At 40.0% G+C, this 21,484-nt stretch overlaps 1 protein-coding gene across 1 annotated transcript in view; it reads left to right on the plus strand.

The window, feature by feature from the left end:
• Positions 1-17,699, plus strand: part of colec12 (collectin sub-family member 12) — a 124,432-nt gene extending 106,733 nt beyond the window's left edge. Inside the window, exons 7-10 of the mRNA XM_052023076.1 lie at positions 3,132-3,268; positions 8,247-8,356; positions 12,706-12,848; positions 15,118-17,699. Of these exons, the coding sequence (XP_051879036.1) occupies positions 3,132-3,268; positions 8,247-8,356; positions 12,706-12,848; positions 15,118-15,134 (407 nt within the window). The 3' untranslated portion in view covers positions 15,135-17,699. The remainder of the gene's footprint in view (positions 1-3,131; positions 3,269-8,246; positions 8,357-12,705; positions 12,849-15,117) is intronic.
• The last annotated feature ends 3,785 nt before the right edge of the window (positions 17,700-21,484 follow it).

The following is a 21,484-nucleotide window of genomic DNA, read 5'->3' on the forward strand; positions in this document are numbered from 1 at the left end:
TCAATTAGATAACAACTAATCTATAGCTTAGTTCCATCTGCCTACTGTATTCCATTACTCTTAATACCTTCCCTTAACTAAAGTCTTATTCCCCTACTTAATTGATGTTATCAATTTCAATTAAGATACATTAGCCTAGAAATTCAACCTCAGTTGATTGTACTCCATGCAGTTATATTATAGTCACAGCACATTCCATTGCCTTCAGTATCAGAGAATGAAATAGCACGTGCAGTTACTGCTATTTAGCCTGTTTAGCATGATTGACTGCAGACGCATTTTAGGAAAGTACAGCCTTACTTTCACAGTTTTTATCTTATTTAAGGAAGGACATAATTGCCTTTGAAGCAATGCAGTGAAGGTTCACCAGATTCCTGGGAAAAGAGGGTTAGCTTGTGTGGAAAGATTAAGCTGATTGGACTCTCTCAAGTTTAGAAGAAAGAGATATGATTTCATTGAAACATTAGATTTTCACAGGACTTGACAGGATAGATGTTTCACCTGGAGGAACAGTCTAGAACTAGTAGGTAAATTCTCAAGGTAAATTGTCAGCCACTTAAGACTGAGGTGAGGAGGAAATTCTTCCCTCAGATGACTATGAATCTTTTGGAATTCTCTACTACATAGGGTTTCGATGCTGAATTATTAAATATATTTAATATATGGACTGTAGAGCAATTGAGAATGATAGGGATTGGGCAGGAAAGTGGAGCTGATCAGATCAGCCATGATCTCATTGAATGGCAGACCGTGCTTAAGGGGCTATATGTTCAGTCCTGCTCATACCTCTTGTTCTTATACACACTATTTCACACCATGGCTGCATTCTTAATGTAGCCTTATAAGATCCCCAGAGGATAAGCTGAAACCAAAATAAAAATAAAGCCTTTGTGCAGTCCATGAGCTGACATAAGTATCATACCTGAATATAAGTACCAGAAATTGCATCATCCTGGAATAGATAACAAATTCCAATTTGTATCATAATTAGCAGTTTCTTATGTGTACTGTACAGTAGAAACAGCCACATGGATTGCATAGTATTTTCTAATTTTCAAAACATCAACTTTATCACCAATCTCCCTTTTCGAGAATCTTTTTTATCACATAACACCTCTGTGAAGCACCTTAGGACATTCAACCATATTAAAAGGATGTATGATGGCAAGTTGTTTGTTGAATCAGGCAAGCTTCAATATCAAGCAAAAGAAGGAACTATCAATTGAAATATTAAGCTTAAAGCTTGTTCAAAGTGGTAGATACTAAGGTGGACCTTAATGGCAAAAAGGGAGCCCAAGAGGTTTAAGCAAAATATTCAGAACTAACAATCTACATGATTGTAGGTACAGCCACCAATGGTGTGCCAAGGGACTATGTGATTGACAACTGGCTGGAAATGGAAGGATGCAGATTTCTCAGAGGGCTACAGAGATTACAGAGCATGTGTAGCCCTGAAAGTATTTAGATATGAGGATATGGATTTTAAGTTTTAAGTATTGGAGCCTGACGCCACTTAATCCCAATAGGACTTTGAGGATTGAAATATTTGATGATTCAGCCTGAGTCAGTGACCAGAGAAGGGAATGAAGTTGGTCACAATGGAACAATTTGTAGTGTAAGCCAAAGATATTTGGCTGCATCTTGCTGTTAGCAGTGAAGGAACAGCATTCTTTGCTGATCTCAAACAAAGCTGTTCATAAGCATCTATCAATCTTCGTGGCAAAAAACTTCTTCTTTTCCAATATGAGTCAGTTCTTGAAGATCCTTGGCATCAACAAACATTAACATCATAAAGCTGACGGTGCTGAATTCTCACAGAAAGCAAATCAGAAAGGAATTGCATAATTTTTAACAACACTTTAAACATGTTATAGAAAGCAAAATAACAATTGAAAAATATACTAAGGATTAAGTTAGATGCTAAAATATCATAACCCTTTTTGAACAATAAAAAATAACCTTTATCTTAATTATCTCTGTGTGAATTAAATACATACATAAAACGTTAGTTTTGTTAAGGCGGGAGAGGCAGCTATGAAGTAATCTCTCTGACTTACTATGTCATTAAAAATTATACCTGCAGAACAAAGTGTAACAATTACACAATACTTCATATTTGAGAACTGCTTGTGAATTCTCATTAGATCAATGAAGTTTACGCTCTCAAAACAATGTGTCAAGTGGAGGAAATTCTGGGTTTTAACTGGCTACATATACCCTACAGATGCCACTATTGGTTTCAAGGTACAATGTTTGTAAATATGGACGGGTTTATCAGTACAACCACAAATTCCTGATCATTGGATTTAGTGTTTCTTATGTTGTAATTGATATTTGTTAGATGAAGGTGCAAATTGAAAGACAGAACTATTTTCACACTTCAATGATTTTCAAAGGTTGCATGGTGCAACATAAATAGTACAACATATCTGTCATTAGCATAAAAATTTAATTTATAATCAAAGTCAAAATATATTTTCTCAAATGTGCTAGAGTGACTTCTAAAAAATAGTACAGAAAGGACATGATTATCTCAAATGACCTTTTACTCCAGCAGCAGAATAAATATTGGGACAATAGCAGAGTAAAGTTATCCACAGTGTAACAGTGAAGTCAAGGGTAACCTTTTACCAGTGAGACCTAGACTGAAATCTAGCTGAGACTGAATGGATGAATGCCTCCTGAGTTTGATGTTGTATGGGTCTAACAATGACATGAATTTGTGTAGTCTCAATATATTTAGTAATGGGACAAACTGTCCTTTACCTCGCTCAATTAAGTAATTTTACTCAGGGTTGGTGATTTTGAAAGGTGATGCAAGTTACACCAATGTAATAGGAATGTTCCTCTGGGAACATTCTGTGGCTCTTCCACTCACGAGTAGGAGAACCCTTGCGGTAAGTGTTGTTGAGCAGAAAATAGGGAACTGTGCCTTGAAATTCATCCCTAGTTGGTAGCGCTAAATGTGCCTCTATAGACTATGTGGGAAGTTTGGTGCTGCTTCTGGAAAACAGAGAATGTTCCATTCCCCTCGTTAAACTATATTCATCTTGATGAACACTGAATAAAAGTAAAAATTATTCAGAATATTTGTACAGCTTCACTAATATCATTTTCTGTGTTTTTTACAGGTTGTCCACCTAACTGGAGGAGGTTTAAGGATAAATGTTATTATTTCTCCACTGATCCAGTTCAATTTAAAGATGGAAATAATCTATGTAAAATTATGTCATCCAACATGATTATAATTAATAACCAAGAAGAACAGGTACTAAAGTGATTGAAACATTAAACACTTCATTGTTACTTTCTTCAGATTTGGAAAAAGTAATTTATTTCCTTAAGCAAAGAACTAAAGATTAAGATATATTTGGTTAATTACATTATTTTAAATCTTTGCACATTGGGTTCTAATGAAGCTAAACACACACAAATTTTAAAAGCTGTTTAAATTTTATGCCATAAAAAATTAAGAATACAGGGAATTAGAAATAGTTTTTCTCCATGGCTACTAAACATTTCATCTCTACAAATTAGCAACATTACCAAGGAAGAGCAGTTCAGATGCTGTGTATTCCTTTCCTCTGGATCTGAATTTATAACCCTCAATTTCATTCCTAATCAGGTCTTAAAAGCAAAATATTAAAGTACTATTTTAATTGAATATAAAATTGAAGAACACTAATCCAATGGTTAAAATGGGATCACAATGTCAATGTCTTCTGCTACTGATCAGATCAAGTAATCTGCACAATGTTGGTAAATGTGCCTTCAGCATCTACTTTCCTGATCCAACCAGAAAATCTGACACTTGCCCTTGATTGAGAGGGGTGGATTTGGCCAGGCCCTTCTCCTCAGTCCACAGCTATGTCAATTCCATTTAAAAAGGCTATTCAAAAGAAAGCATTCCACAGAATAATGGTGAAGTTGGGAGACAATACTTCACTGCCAGACTGAGAAAGTAAAGGTGCCTCTTATATTCTATGATTATTAGTCAGAACTGAAGTTAAGAAATGACAGTAGTTGAGTTCTGAATGTTCCTAAGTAACAAGGGGTCTAAATATCAAATTTCATATTTTCCATGCAATGTCACCAGAATTAATGGAAGTCCCAATAGTGTCCTTGCAAAAATAGGCAGATTCTATACATAATGAGCAAAATTACATTGTATTATCCTTCATTATCAAAAAGGTAAAGTTTAATGTAAAGAAGAGTACGTTGGTGGCACAGAAACTAAATTACCAGACCAGTAAGCCAAAGACGAGGACTAACAATCCAGGGACCTGATTACAAATCCCACCGTGGCAGTAGTTAATAATCTGGAATTTGAAAGAAGAAAACACCAATTAGTCTTTGTAAAGATGACCATGAAAACTATTAGTTTGTTGTTAAAACTCGTACGGTTCATTAAAGTCCTTCAGGAAGGAAATCATACCATCCTTACCCAGTCTGGGCTATGTGTGACTCCAGACCCATCTCATGTGGTTGACTCTTAAGTGCCCTCCAAAGTGGCCCAGCACGTTTTTATGAACCGTAAAATGAAAAAAAAACTGGATGCATATTCTGGCATCAACCTATACACTGAATTCAGTCATGATAAAGTCACTCCTAGCCAAGTCAACCTGGCAAAGTCCTCCTCACAAGTAGCTGGGGACTGGTATCTAAAATGAGAGAAATGTCCCATGGACTAGTGAAACAACAGCCTTACCTAGTTATACTCACAGAACCACAACTTACAGACGTATATCAGACTGCTCCACCACATTCCCTAGGTACTTCTTGTCGCACTGGCAGGACAGACCCGCCAGAAGTGAAGGCTCTGTGATATACAAGGCCCTTGGAGTTCTCAATATTGACTCATGACATGAGGATTACCACCTTCTGTCCTCTCTCAGTTGATGAATCACCGTTTCTCCATGTTGAATACTCAGAAGAAGCATTGAAATTAGCAATGGCATAAAATGTACACTGGTGGGGGATTTCAATGTCTGTCACTAAGGGTGGCTTGGTAGGACCATCACAGAGTAAGTTGGCTGAATCCTGAAGGACATAACTACCAGATTGAGTGTATGGCAGACAGAGAGTAAACTAACATGATGGATAAATCCACTTGACCTTGTCCTCACCAATCTACCTGTGGCAGGTGCAGCTCTCCATGATAGCATTGGTTAGAAGTGACCACTGCACAGTCCTTGTGGAGACAAAGTCCCATCTTCATGCCAATAACCCCCTCCATCATGTTGTGTGTCAATGCAAACATATATTTCATTCATCATGGACATGTTTCACATTTCGTTTTCCAATTTTGTTGCCATCCCTTTGTCCCTCTGTGTAATATCCTGAGCATGATAGTAGTGTCTGAATGGTTGCGGTGATTATGTACTTAATCCAACCCACAATTTTTGTGGGTGTTCAATATCATTGGCTTTTTATATCAGTCTGTTAATGTTTGTAAAGTGCAACTGATGACACTGCACACCTCTTGTATGCATTCCACTTTAACAATGAATATTGATAAAATGAAACATAACTTTAGTGCAATGAAGTAATTCTGATCATCCTGAAAAGATTATACATTGTTTTGGAAAATATTGAGAATGCCGGGCAATTTTTATGATGTATTTGTGGCGACTCACCGTCTAGTCAGGCGAACCGGCTCAGCAGTCGGGTCGCGCGGTGTCAGAGCGACGAGGCCCAAGATGGCGGCGGGCCTCGTCTTTCCGAGCGACGGGGAGAACCCACGCGCGGGAAAGTCCTGATGACGTAGGACTTACGTCATTGCCGGTTGTTTTGGGCGGGAACATTCTCCCTTAAAGGGCCCGCGCAAGGCGGGAAAATAAACCAGTTCTGTTTGGCAATCCTCCGAGTAGAGTCTTGTTTTATTCCGCGGTAGCAACCGCTACATTGGTGACCCCGACGGTCCAAACAGCTTTTGGACCCGCGAAATGGACGACAGCGCAGCAGCCAACGCAGTGGCCCTCAAGCTGCCCACATTTTGGACACTTCGGCCCAGCGTCTGGTTTGACCAGGCTGAAGCGCAATTTCACCTTCGGCAGATCACCTCCGACTCTACGAAGTACTACCATGTGGTTAGCTCTCTGGACCAGGAGACAGCCGCCCAGGTTGGAGACTTCATCCAGTCGCCTCCAGAGGAAGATAAGTACCCGGCTTTCAAAGACCTTTTGATCCGGACCTTCGGCCTCTCCCGTCGTGAGCGCGCCGCCCGCCTGCTTCATCTGGATGGCCTGGGGGACAGATCCCCATCCGCCCTAATGAATGAGATGCTGGCATTGGCCGAGGGACACAAGCCATGCCTGATGTTCGAACAGGCCTTCCTCGAACAGCTCCCCGATGACATCCACCTGTTGTTAGCTGACGCCGACTTCAGCAACCCCCGTGAGGTGGCTGCCCGGGCAGATGTCCTGTGGAGGGCCAAGCGCGAGAGCGGTTCGTCCGTCAGTCAAATCACCAGGCCGCGAGCCCAACGCCCGCCTCGCCCGGCCCCAGCAACCGAGCAGCCACGCCCCAGGAACGCAGACGACGACACGGGTGACCAGCTGTGCTTCTACCATCAGAGGTGGGGTGCGGAGGCCCGTCGATGCCGCCCACCCTGCAAGTTTCAGGGAAACGCCAGGGCCAGCCGCCGCTGATGGCTACGGCGGCTGGCCGCCGACAGAGCCTCCTCTTCATTCAGGACAAGAAATCTGGACAGCGTTTCCTCGTTGATACTGGAGCGGAGGTCAGTATTTTGCCCCCGACAGGCTGCGACACTTGTGACAGGCCACCAGGTCCTCTACTCAATGCCGCCAACGGTACAACGATACGGTCTTTCGGCACCTGTACGCTTCAATTACACTTTGGCGGCAGCCATTTTACCTGGACCTTTACCCTTGCCACCGTCGCCCGACCACTCCTAGGAGCCGATTTCCTTCGGGCCCACATCACTTCAGACAGAGGCACCCAATTCACTTCCAGTCTCTGGGCTGCATTAGCGACCCTGCTAGGGACGCAGCTGCACACCACCACGGCCTACCATCCTCAGTCAAACGGGTTGGTGGAACGTTTTCACCGCCATCTGAAATCGGCCTTGATGGCCCGCCTGAAGGGTCCTAACTGGGTTGACAAGCTGCCTTGGGTCCTGCTCGGCATACGCACTGCCCCCAAAGAAGACCTCCGCACTTCGTCAGCTGAGCTTGTATACAGGGCGCCACTAGTTGTCCCCGGGGATTTCATACCTGCCCTTCGGGACCAAGGGGAACAACCCCCAGCAGTCCTACAAAGACTGCGCAAGAAGCTTGGCGCCTTGGCCCCGATTCCCACCTCACGGCACGGTCAAGCCCCATCCTGCCAGCCCAAGGAACTACGGGACTGTAAGTTTGTTTTCGCTCGCAGGGGCACACCTCGGGCACCATTGCAACGACCATATGAGGGACCGTTCCGAGTCATACGGAATAACGGATCCACTTTTATTTTGGACATTGGAGGCAGGGAACAGGTTTTCACGGCGGACCGCCTCAAACCGGCCCATTTGGATCTGCAACAGCCTGTCGAGGTTGCCACGCCGCGGCGCAGAGGCCGGCCCCCTAAGCGGCAGCTGGCACAGCCCACGGACCTTGGGGACTGTCTCGCCGGTTCTGGGGGGGGGGGGGTTCTGGGGGGGGGGTTCTGGGGGGGGGGGGGTTGTGTGGCGACTCACCGTTTAGTCGGGCGAACCGGCTCGGCAGTCGGGTCGCGCGGCATCGGAGTGATGGCGGCGGGCCTCGTCTTTCCGAGCGACGGGGAGAACCCACGCGCGGGAAAGTCCTGATGACGTAGGACTTACGTCATTGCCGGTTGTTTTGGGCGGGAACATTGTCCCTTAAAGGGCCCACGCAAGGCGGGAAAATAAACCAGTTCTGTTTGGCAATCCTCCGAGTAGAGTCTGTTTTATTCCGCGGTAGCAAACCGCTACATATTGCAATATACATATTTATTTACAGAGTTATGTTCCTGGAAAACGGTCCGTACTGTAATTTTTTGTAACTCGAAGCCATGTCATCTGCGCATGCCTCAGAAACGGGAGCTGAAAAAAAATTGTTATTCATTTACTTCTTTTTCATATAAATTTTGTGAGTGAATTTTATTCCCTATCTCAAATTTGTGGGTATTGATTTATGAATTCTGTAAAGGCAAATTTTTGTTACCTGAACAGCCATAATTCAGGGGTTGTCTATATGGCGCTAATAATTGATGTGTTCATATTACAGCAATGGGTGAGAAAGCAAATTAATGAAATATACTACTACTGGATTGGTCTGTCAGACACAAAGGAGCATAATGTGTGGAGATGGGTGGATGGAACTGTTGCACAATACACGTATGTATATAGAGTTTATAACATGGAAAACTGCTACATGCCTAGTACAAATTATATAGTCATTTAAATTTAACTAAAAGTATTATTCCACCTACAATGGTTTAAGATATTCATGCAAGAAACCACAATTCTGCTCAAGTGATAACCATTCCCAGTTAAAAAAAATAAATGGTTCAACATTTTTAACCAGTGAGTTACTGAACCAAAAAAGTAAACTTTACAAGGGTAACACCATTGGCTGAATCTCACATGCAGCTGAATGACACATATGCTGTAAATTCCCTGTGGGTGTTGGCTACAATGCGGTCCCTTTAGCATTGTTGGTCTTATAAAATTACCCTATGAAACAGGAAAGTTGATCTCTGAGTTGTCTTGAATTGCTGGCTTATGTTATTGATGCTATGAGTTATAGAATCATAGATATGTACGGCCTTCGACCTACCAAGTCCGCCCCAACCATCTAATTTACACCCATTTACACTAATCCTACATTAATCATATTTTTATTCTCCCTACATTCTCATCAATTTCCCCTAAGATTCCACCACTCACCTACACACCAGAGGCAATTTACAGTGGCCAATTAAAATACCAATTTGCACGTCAATGGCAAGTGGGAGAAAACCCACACAGTCACAGGAAAACAAGCAAACTCCACACACACACAGAGGTCAGGATTGAACCTGGGTTTATGGTATTGCAATGCAGCATCTCTACTAGCTGTGCACTGTTCCACCTTGTTATGCTTAGTTTCAATGGCTTGACTATTGACCCTTGTTTTATGATACCCTTCTGGAAATTTATGTACAGTTATTGGCTGAGGTCAGAATGGCCTGGCTATGGTCCCCACCAACACAACCGCCCACCTCCCCTCACTCCCTCCATGTCCACATGTTGAAATTTCCCATCAATCTTCAATGTCAGCACTCATGCATTATTGACTGCAGGGCAGCAGACATCGGTGTACCTTTTGAAAAAATGGGAAGGTAATGGGAGAAAATGCTGCTTTAAAAAAAGAGGCACGATCCTTAATGGATCGGATGTAGTCCTGAATGTGATCCATTAATAAATTCATGGAAGGAATAGTGCACAGGAAATATCCATAGATATTTGGGTGGACACAAAAGTGGCAAATGGAACTCAGTCTGGAGAAGAGTGAGTTAATGGATTTGGGGAGAGCAAGCAAAACATGGGGATGCACAAAGAATGGTAAAAATTGAGAAGTATGGAGGAACAGGGGAATCTTGTCCATAAATTTCTGAAGATAGCAAGTGGTTAAAAAGTGTTTTGGATGCTTGCTTTTATTAGCAGAGCATAAAACACAAGAATAGAGAGGTCATGCTAGCTCACAGCCTACAGCTAGAGTCCTGTGTACAATTCTGGTTGGTGCATTGCAGAAAAGATGTGATAGCACTGGAGGAGGTGCAGAGAAGATTTAGCGGAACTATAGTTATGAGGAGAGACTGTCCAGGCTGAGTTTGTTTTCTTTGGAGGGGAGACTTAATTGAAGTCTATAAGATTATGAAACACTTAGACATAGTAAACAGTAAGGACTGTTTCCCTTAGCTGTGGTCAGTAACTTGGAGATATAGATTTAAGTTAATTGGTAAAAGGATTAAAGGGGAGTTGAGTAGTGGTGTTAGTCTGGAATTTACTGCCCGAAACAGTGGCAGAGGCAAAATATAAGTCATAGAAAGTCATAGAGAGATAAAGGATGAAAACAGGTCCTTCAGCCCACTGAGTCCAGACCAACAATCAACCACTCATAACCACATTCAAAAGGTACCTGGATGTGCACTTGAAGGGCCAAAATCTGCAGGCACTAGACTAAAAAGGAGGAAATGGCATTAAACCTGATAACATGTGGATACAAAGAGACAAATGGCTTCCTTCTGTGTGTAAAAGCCTTTGATTCATTGCCACCAATTATATATCAACATTTTCAGGCAGAAAGTCATTGTCTCAGATGAAGGTGGGCACCTGTATAAAACAGAACAGGAAAAATTGATCATATTCAGCTATATAAAAGGGCAGCAAAGTAGTTAAGACAAATATAAAAAGTTTTGAGAGGGTAAGTACCACAGTATTTTATTAAAATGTTGCTCTTTTTCCAATGGAAACAAGATCAAAATCCCATCTTAAATAACTGGAAAACTTTTATTAAATGGTTTGATAGGTAAATGAGCTGCATGGTGCAGTACTAAGCCCACAGATAGCAAACTTCTGAATTAAAACCTTTACCAAAAGTGATGAAGCACTGTAATTGTCCTTGGAGCAGTTAACTGTTTACTGATTATGAGCCAATGGCTCCTGATGCAAAATTGCAAAAGCAGTTATCAAGTGAGAACAGGATTGAACTGGAACATAATATCCCTTTTTGACTGAGTAACCTCCTGATGTTCACTGGTCAATTACTTCTCCCCTTTCCCATCTGTGCATCCGAAGTGTTTTCAATACAGTAAGAACATAATTTAACATATTTTCCTGAGAAAACCGTCACTCTCTCTCTCTCACACACACCTTCAAAGTCAAGGAAGACTTGCTTCCACTACAGTTCTGTGGGGTTCTGAGTTAGCTGAAGAGGCTAATGTGGGGGCCACAGACTGCCACAGATGGGTCAGAAGGTGTGTAGTTTGGGACATGGTGCAATCCTTCCACTATTTGTTTTGTGCTTCTGTACACTCCACAAAGGAACTTAAGATTCTGAATGGCAACCTGAATGCTGCTTCTCAATTTTGAGCAGTCAAGGGCCAAGGATTCCTACAAGTTTAGTGGGGATATTACACTTTTTCAAGGAGGCTTTGAAAATATCCTTGAATCATCTCTTCAGTCCTACTGGTAATTTTTTGCCACATTGGGGCTTGGGAGTCAGGTGTTGAGAATACAACGCAAGTGGCCTGCCCATTGAAGTCAGCTGAGTGTAAGTGGGCCATGGACTGGGGGTTTATACCTGGAGAAGATGCTGACTTTGGTTTACTAATCTTACCAGTGGACTTGGAGGCTTTTTGCAGTGGCAGTATTAATGATATCTCTCCAGTGTTTTAAGATGACTGATATAAGTAATCCATGACTCAGAAGCATAAAAGCATCACTGCTAACTGGTAAAAAATAAACTTTGTGCCAGGTTTGGGGTTTTAATCTTCAAACACTGTTCCTCAGATGACCGAAGGCTGTGTTGGCGCACTGAAGACAATCATGAACTTCATCATGAATATCTGCCTTCATTGAGAGGTGGTGCTAAGATATGGGTAGCAGTCCATGTTTTGCAGATCTCTTTGTTGTCCTTTATTATTAGGACAATGTTATACGGCAGGGGCAGAATGCTGGAGGACTTCTGCTTGTGAATGTTAAGTGTAAGACCCATTTATATGCTTCAGTAAACAAATGTATGATGACTGCCTCAAATGTGTGCACAAAAAGCATAATCTGCATATTGCAGCCCAGTTACTGAAGTTGGGCTATCCTACGTTCTGAAGTGAAGGCAATGTAGGTTGAAAAGATTCCCATATTTTCTGTAGAGTAACTCTAATTAAGTGGCAGTTGATTGGAAATGAGGTACACCAGAGCAGCATGAAAGATTGAGGAAAGTGTTGAGGTAATAACACAGCCCCGCTTTGCTCCACAAGGACATCACCCTGAAGCTTTTGTCTCCTAAACTGCCTGCAAGAACTACTGAAGTGGTAACAACTAAAACCTTTGGGCATTTTAACTTATCTATAAACCTCAACCCACCCTTCCATCTCTCCCTTGCTCCTTCCCTCTTCCTCTTTGTGCCTGGTTGGAATTGAGGGTTATGGGGAACTGGCAAAGAGGAAATGAGGTCATCATAGATCAGCCATATTGAATGGCAGGGCAGGCTTGAGGGGCCGACTCATGCTCCTTTCCAACAGCCCAGTCTCTCAGACTTGTCAGGTTCCGGGCAGAAAATATAAATGTGGTCTTGCCATTAAACTTTGGCAGGACTTCTAAATTTCCAGGATCCATTCTTCCCTCTCAACTCCCAAAGTTTACTCATTCCCTCCCTCCTCTGCTCCCTGCATATATCAGGATTATTGTCATGGCTAGATTGATTCCAATAATCATCTTGCATTTACAATACTTAAAAATCCTTTGTATGGCTTTTGAAAATTCAGCACTAAATACTGATAATGAATGCATGCCCTATTTCTTTTCAAAAGGATGCTAAGAATGGTTTGAATACATGCTCTAAACACCTAAAATGTATTTTTGTTTAATCAGCAACTTACCTAGACATATTCTGTATCAGATAACTGTACTAATTCCACATACCATATATACATACTTTCTGTTAGCTCTGCATATTCAGTTGTGTTGTTATTTTATTCAAGAAACTGGAAGCAAGGGCAGCCTGATAACTGGCAGGAGGAAGGATTAACAGAAGATTGTGCTGGCCTTGCTAATGATGCATTATGGAATGACTTCTTCTGCACAGATGCATATCGTGTGATTTGTGAGAAGAATGTTGATAAAGGTGAGAACTATATTTGAATTCTGAATTAAAACATTTCGTTCCGTTGTAATACAATGTGTTTCATCAAAAAAAAAATCCAGGACAAGTAAGTGATAAGATTATTCAGTTTATTTCTTATATGACTAATAACTGGCAGAATTTCACTTGGTGTCAAATTGACACCTTAAAAAAATTGTAATGTTACTATTTCGATGTCATTTTAACTTCTTTTACATAAAAGCACTTCATAAGATTTCTAAATGCACACCAACTGTTTACATTTTTCTGCCCATTCATTTTAATGGACTAAAAATCAGTGGTAGTTTGTCTGTAATTTCCAGATATGAATGGCGGGCAGGAAAGGATCCTGCCTGATGACGTAGAGGAAATAAGTACTTAGATTCCAAAAAACAATTACCTCGAGTCAAGTACACAGGGGCTTCCCAGGTTATGGAAGACCTGACTTACAGAATCCAACTTTATGCAAATTCTCCCATATCTTTATAAAGCCTTTTTCAAGATAGTAATAATAATAAAATGTTTTGTGGTATTCATTAATGGTTGGATACAGTATATATTCCATTAGTTAAATTATGGGAAGTGTTAGAGAAAATATTCAATGAAATGAAGGAATTATAGGAAGTGTATGTAGTGCAACATGATATGGATAGCTATAGAAAACGGGTGTTTCTGACTTACAAAGAAATCGGTTTACGACAGTTCTCTGGAACTGAGCCGTTATGTAATCCCGGGACTGCTGGTATAAGGGTCAGAAATATAAGGGTTAGACAAATAAGAAAGCTGCAGCAAATATAAAAACTAAGATTCAAGGTCAATACCAAGTTTCACTAATATGTGCATATAACAATACTATCTTTACCTTAATCCCTAGAATAAATTTGATTTATACTGATGCTGATTTGGTGTGTCTGAAGTGGCTTAAATATCCTGAAGATTAGAAAACAAAATACTGGGTATTTATTGGGGAACAAAGATGGTGCAACCAAAAAATTGTGAAAGACTAGACTAAGAACATATAGAACCTTCTGAAAGCATCACATATTTATTTTGTTTCTCACCTGGAAGTCATCCAAATTGACAGTTTAGCTATTGGCCAAGATAGTAAATCCACAGCCAGGATCTTTGATGCCAGGCTCTTTCAGTATGGAGTCAGGATGAGAAAGATCAGCGATCACAGTGAAGGAGAGCAAGAGGCCATGATTGGCAGATGGGAGGCCCCCATTAAAGGCCAATGTTCCTTCTGATCCACAAGGTCTTCTGTTGCTCCTGATCCACAAGGAATGCTGATAATGGCACTTAATGTGGAATTAATCTGCTATACTCAAGGGAATGCAAGCCTAACATATGCAAAGTATGCCCCAGATCACAAGGCAGAACTATCGGCTCAAAATGTTACACTGGTATTGTGGCTCATTAAATGATCAGCTATGGTTCGACTGAAGTCATTAACATTTTCACATAAGTCAAGTTCAAGTCCAACTCAAAGATGTGAGCACATAAATCCTGGCTGATACCTCAGTGCAGTGCTAAATTAGTTCTGCATTCGTCTTCTGGATGGGATTATTGGAACAGATGGGAGCTTGATAATCCTTCTCAGAATAAAGGGCCCACTATTTGAAACTGGAATATAGAGGAACTGCTTTACACAGAACGTTGCAAGTCTTTGCAATTCTCTCCCTCAGTCAGAGAGTTTATTCAAGGCTTAGGTTGATAGAAAACAGAGGATATGAGGACCAGGTTAGCAAAGGAACTTTTGGCTGAGGATTAGCACGATCTTTTTGAATGGCAAAGCAAAATCTGAGGCCTGTGTGGCCAACTCCTGCTTCTGTTTCATATCTTCTCATCTAATAAAAACAGAATATATTCCAAATGTTTAACACATTCAAACCCGCATCAGTGGAAAGAGAAACAAAGTTGCTATTTGAGGTCAAGTTCAATATTTTCATTTGTTACCCCCATGAACCCTCTCAGGTGCATATATACAATCCGTTGACACTCTTCCAAGGAAGAGCAGAATTTATTCCCAGCTTTCTAAACAATGTTTATTCCTGTAAACCTCAGAGAAATAGGTTTTCAGATCATGATATTACAGCTGTTCCAGGGAGCCTGATGTGGGCAAACTGATTACCACACCTCCTTGATTACAACAGTACTTACAGTTCAAAATTACTAGACGTGCTCCAGCAAAATTTAAGAACATTTTGGATGTTATATAAGCTTATGTCTCCCTTTAAGTGTTTTTTGAACGATTGGTCTTTCAATATTGCAGATCATCTTTCCGGGTGATTGTCCTGAACAGCACATCCAGAATTATATGCGGACCAGTATTGGAGGTGGACTTCAGCTTTTGGTCCCTGATAAATGAAGGAAGCTTTTGAAATGGAGTTAGATGACAGCTACTAACCTAACTTTCCAAACATTGTTTCCTCATACTGGGTGCTGGGACTTAAATCTTTGACCTTCCTTAACTTTTAAAGTTAGCCCAAAACTTTATTCTGTAAAGAATAGCTATTATTTGATAACAATCATTGTTTATTAAAAGTAAAATTAGCAAGAAAATATAATTACAGAATCCATATGAACCCATTTTTATTTTATTTTCCATAAATACCTATGTCAAGATAATATGTATGTTAAACATGTCTTTAAAAATATTTACAGTTCTGCTTACAAAGCTTTCTTGTTTTCAGGAAAATTTCTACTGAACATTCAGTGTTTAGTTTACAGTGCAATCAAGGAATAATTATTCAACTGTTATGTTAGAAAATCAAAGATCAAATCTTACTTTGTTATCTTCCAGCAGTTATAATGATGGTCTGTTTTAGGGGCTTGAATTTTTCAGCTTTTATTTTTGATTGGGTTCGTGGGTGCTTTATTCAGTTATGATTACCTGGGAAAATCAGGAATTTTCAGTTATTAAATGTCATGAGGCAAATGCATCAATTTTCAGTTTCTACATTGCAACTAAATTAGAAACAGCAATAAATAACATACAAATTTGCTCATTACCCTGTGTTTTAACTAATTCTATTTTTTTCTCCCCACAAGTTATCTACCAAGTGACAGTTTCTATTGTGTCAGTGAATAATATCTGCATTTTGAAAGACATATTCTTAAAGTGCACAGTTGCCTTTAAAAAGTATTTTGCCAAAGCAGAGCTTTTACCGTAAAAACTGAAAACATTCAAGCCCTATCGATGTTAAATTCTATCACAGTGAATAAGAGTAGGCATTGTTCCATTTAAGTAAGTGGAGCCACAGTGCTTTCTGTACGGGCCTTCCTTTTACTAAAACAAGTTCACCTGGATGCAGACTTGTTAAGAGGATGCTTGAAAATACAACTGTTGCTGTTCCAAATGGGAAGAAAAATGCAAAACCTGGAGAAACATTTTGACATCAACAGCAAGTTTTGTGTACATCTCATAAGATGTGAAGACTACTCCCTTTGTATGCAGACAACATATTGACAACAAAGAGACCAGCAAGGCAAGTAAGCTACTGCCCACCAAAACCAGGAGAGGTTGAAGGGGAATTGTAACTCCCTTAACGAGTCTTAATATCAGAAATGCAACATGTCTAAAACTCTTCATCCTTTAATAAATGACAAAATTTTACGGTTATGAACAGTTCCATATTTAACTTGGCAAAGATGTTACTACTAACAATTAAGGGTATACTTAAGACTCCAATATAAAATACTGTATTCAGCTATCAACTGCCTCGTGACCCAGCAATGCAAAAATAAAAGTGCAGTCCCTTTAACTATTATTTGCAAAATCTTTATCAGCATAGTAACCAAACTTAAGCTTAGTACAAAACTTCCAAAAACAAAATAGTCTTACACTATGTAATCTGGATACATTGATTTAACATTCGATTTCATTATATTATTCCATTCCCATTCACTCCCACTTCATAATGATTTAATTGCAATATTAATCCTGGTTGATTTGAAAAAATGTATTTTGTGTTTATAAGATAAGTCACATTTATTACATAAGTCACATGTACATCGAAACACACAGTGAAATACATCTTTTGCATAGAGTTTTCTGGGGGCAGCCCGCAAGTGTCACCACGCTTCCGGCACCAACATAGCATGCCCACATCTTCCTAACCCGTACGTCTTTGGAATGTGGGAGGAAACTGGAGCAGCCGGAAGAAACCCACGCAGATACGGCAGACAAGATCTGAGAGCAGAAAAATACTCCCAAAGTAGATTTTATTACCATTCAGACCAATTGATTTAAAAATAGTCCTACTGTAGGAATAATACTGAGCCAGTGAGTGCACTGAATGAAAAAGTTCACATCCCAAGAGTGTTGGATGACTATACCTGGCACCCACAATTCTCTGTTCTTACCCTCTTGCTGGAGTAGGAAGCTGTCAAAGAAGCAAACACTCTCCCACAGAGAGAAGAGGAAAAATCAAAGATTTGGTCATCCTAATCCACATTAACATGACCCAGACCTAGGTGAACACCAGCTCACTAATTCAATTGAAGAAAGTACATGAGGAAAGAAATCGAACACAAATTAAAGAAAAAGAAGGCTCTATTGTTACTTAAGAAATAGAACATTACTACAGTTATGTTCAGGTAAAGTAAGTGAAATTTAACAAAATTAGTACTCATTGCCCTCAAGTACTCTCGTGTAGCAATTTTTTAAAAACATTCCTTCAAGGGTGTCAAACAAAGCTACTCAACAGCATTCATTTTTATTGCTATATTTAGTCTCCATGAGCTCAGTTAATGGGTATGTATTAGATTACTGTCAAAAACATTTGTAATATTGACAAAAAAACAAAACTAACCCACAATGAATTATGAAATAAAAAATTAATTAAAACAGAATCTGCGTTGAATGGTTCAAGTATTAATAGTCAAGTCTTAGCAGGCTTTGATATTGAATTAAATAAAACATTATAGCACAGAAGCAGGTTATTCTGCTCAACAGCTGTTCATGCTCCATATGAGACTCTGTTCACTTTACTTCATCTCACCACTTCTAAACATTATTGCTATAACAACATCATATGAAGTGATGAGCAATGTAGTTTAAAATAAGCATTAAATTAATTTTGATATTTTGGTGTTTGGTATACGGGAAAAAAATTTGTGAAATGGAATCTGTTCTTCCACCCCTTCTGAATGTTGTCTCTATCTCCTTTGATCCTTCTGTCCTTGTAAATGACCGGTCCATATCCATTTTCATTTTCCTTTGCAAAGCCCTAGATGTTATTGTCATCTCGCAAATCGATGCTCACCGTTTCCACAATTTTATGCTTGAATCTCTCCAATCTGGCTTCCAACTTTGCCACAGTACTTAAACAATTCTTATTAAAGATATAAATTACTTTCATTGAAAGTGTGACAAAGGTGAAGTACCTTCATCTGCAGCCTTAACACAGTTGATCACTCCTCCTCCTCCATCACATATTCACGCAATCTCTAAGATTTCTATTTCCACTTCTGTAACTTTGCTGGACTCCCCAAGCCTTAGCTCATCTGCTGCTGAAACTGTCATCCAACCATCCAATAATCTTGACTTTTTTTGTACTCATGTCTAGCCTTCCATTTTCTATCATACATCAGTGCTTATCTAAAACATTCCTGCCTCCATGTTACCTTGCTCCAAGAATCATGCCTGTGATTTCCAATTTGCACTGACTACTAGCCCATCAATACCTCAGTTTTAAAATTGTCATTCTTGTTTTTAGGACTTCCATGGTTACATCATGCTCTCTGGAATGTCCTCAAGCCCTATGATTCTTCTAGATCTCCATGCTCCTCCATTAGCCTTCAGCATCAGTGACTTTAAGCAGCTCACCATTATCAGTCACATCTCCACCCACCTTCTGTCAAGTGCTGGAATTTCCATCCTAAACCTTTCTTCCTCTCTATTTCTGTCCCCTCATTTAAGAATGCTCCTTAAAACCATTAATTGAGCTCACCTGCCCTGATATGTTGTTCAGTGGCCTGTGGGGCAAATTTTGTTAATTATTTTGTCTAACAAAGCACCTTTAAGTATTTTGACATGTCTATAATTTAGATAACTAATTGGGAGGAATGATGCAAATATATGTAAAGTGAAAAGATAAACTAGGGACTGGGGTCACTAAAAGCATAACATAGGTGCAATAGTGCATTTTACACTGCCCCCATTTTTTTCCACAATACAATGAACATCAGAGGTGGGGTACAACACACAGGTGATTTAACATAGGGTATTTAGTACTACCAACCAGGGACACATTTCTAGGCAAAAGAAATAGGAATTTGAGTAGAATTCCTGTGACTGAGTCAAGATATGCAAGGTAGCTTTGATGTTCGACTTGGGTCTCATTTCCATCAAGTTGCCATCAGCATGACACAGTCTAAGAAGCCTAACTATGGGGTAAAGGTGATCAGCAAAATCAAAAATTGGGAGAATTGAACTGGGTTAGGAGTGGGGTTAGGGGGAAGGTGGAGAGAGATTTGTGGTCAGGAGGATATGAATATCTGGGGACCTGGATGTCAGGGGTGCGATAACCTCATGGTACTAGATAGAATCTTGAGTATAGCCTGTGTCTGAATCCTATTGTTAACAATGCATTCTAGAGGGTGAGTGGAGAAATAATGATGACCCCATGGCTAGCACATGGTTGCAGAATATCATGACTCTATGTTTCATAGCATTTCAACTGAATATTTGGATTCATTGATGGGTATTATTGAAATAATTGGTGATGTGGACTAACCAGGATGTTTTTAGGAGTTATAATGTAAAGGAAAAGATTGGAGAAGAGTTGAAGGGTTTGGATGATGCAGCACATTTACTTACTATGCATGACCAAGACTTATGTTTTCTCTATCATATATTTGCCTTTCATGAGATTTTGAATTCTTTCTCTGGGGTTGAGGAGCAATGTGGTTTACTGAGACCAAGGAGAATTTCACTGGTTTAGCCTTTTGTGCCTGTGTCAGTTTTGTTACTGACAAAGTGACCACAATTTATACTCTAGATCCACTTAATATGGACTGAATAGGTAGAAAGGATGGAACAATTTGTAACTGCAAATAACATTGCAGAAAGGAAGAAATACATTTTGCCCTCATCTGTTGGTGCTAAGACGTACAAGCCGAGCAACCTTAAACAGGGTTCAACCAAACAGGCTTAAGACATTTGTCCCAACCCAGTTATACAATTCAACAGAATGTGGTTAAGAGCTGGAATCAGAGTCGAGATGGAACATTTATGGTCCTCGTCACAGATCTACGACTGATGGACTGCAAGTGTGGTAAAATTTGCAGAAGATGTTACAAAATTGCATTATTTGTAGAATTCTAGATCTGCAAACTCAAAGGAAGCTCTTTAGTTACAAAGCATTTTAAGCTGATACTTGATACTGTCCAGGCGATGGAAACAGTGGTGAAGTATGCTCATCAACAGTGAAGGCTAAAGTGTTAACAACTTGGGACCTAGCACTGTTTCATATTCTGGATAAGGGAAAAATGACCTGAAGGGGAGCTGTTATCATTGAGGCAGCATTCAACTTTAAGCCAATGAATGCAGACATAAAACATTTGTGGGTTTAAAAACAAAAACAGCTCTTTAAAAACAAAACAAAACAAAACCATCACCGACTCAGACAACCAAGCAACATGAAGCCTATTGGACAGAACAGTAAAGGGCACAAGCTCAGTGAAGAACACAGGGACCTAAATGGAGCATAGAGAATATTTCTAAGTTAAAGGTCTATTGAATCTATTCATACGTCAGTACACATTGAAGGAAATAGAGTGCTAGAGTATTGGTAAGATATGGGTAGAAATATAAGCAGCATTGGCTAATTGATTCAATGAATCACAAGGGATCATCTGCTTTTCTTTGTACCTATATGGGGAAAAGATCAAAGTGACAGGATTAGGTGAACTCAGAGTGAGCAGTGGTAAAAGTGAAGCAAAGCTCCCACTTCTGTTTGTCCAGGTCAAACATCCAATTTGATAAGCCAGAACTGGCTATCAAAGGTCAAGTGAGACTGGGAACAGAGCAAAATAATGCAAAAACTGTCCACACCACCTGTTCTTGACAAATATCCTGTGGTTAATTCAATAGCATTCAATGTATGGAAGCCAAGATTCACCTAAAGGGGAATGCTACAACTCCTTTCATCTTCTAATTTCACTCTGAGACTACACTGTACACAACTTCAGAGCAGGCAGAGAAACCTGTGGTTATCAATGAGTAGGTGTGCCAGAATGCACTTGGATTTGATGTGCCACCGTGTATTCCAGACAAGAGAAGCAAAAGAAACAACAATGACAACAGGGAGCAAGATCACTGTTTCAAAATAGGTGTGTGTTTGCTGGAACCAGAAATGTCCTTACGTTCTAGTGAAAATGGTGTAGTGACGGAGACCTCAAGATGATATCATGTACAGCTGATGTTTCTGTTGTTCTCATCAGGGCAAGAAAGATCAAATTTGTAATAGGGAAATTTTATTTTTTTATACAGTTTTGTTATGAACATTGGACCTCTTTGAAGGTACTTTATGTATTTAAATGCTGGATTGAACAATAGATTGGTATCAGACAAATAAGGGATTGGTATCAGACAAATAAGGTTATTGTCTGACATCAATCTGTTTATCAATCCA

The sequence above is a fragment of the Pristis pectinata genome, chromosome 9 (assembly GCF_009764475.1).
Source record: "Pristis pectinata isolate sPriPec2 chromosome 9, sPriPec2.1.pri, whole genome shotgun sequence".
Classification (NCBI taxonomy): Eukaryota; Metazoa; Chordata; class Chondrichthyes; order Rhinopristiformes; family Pristidae; genus Pristis; species Pristis pectinata.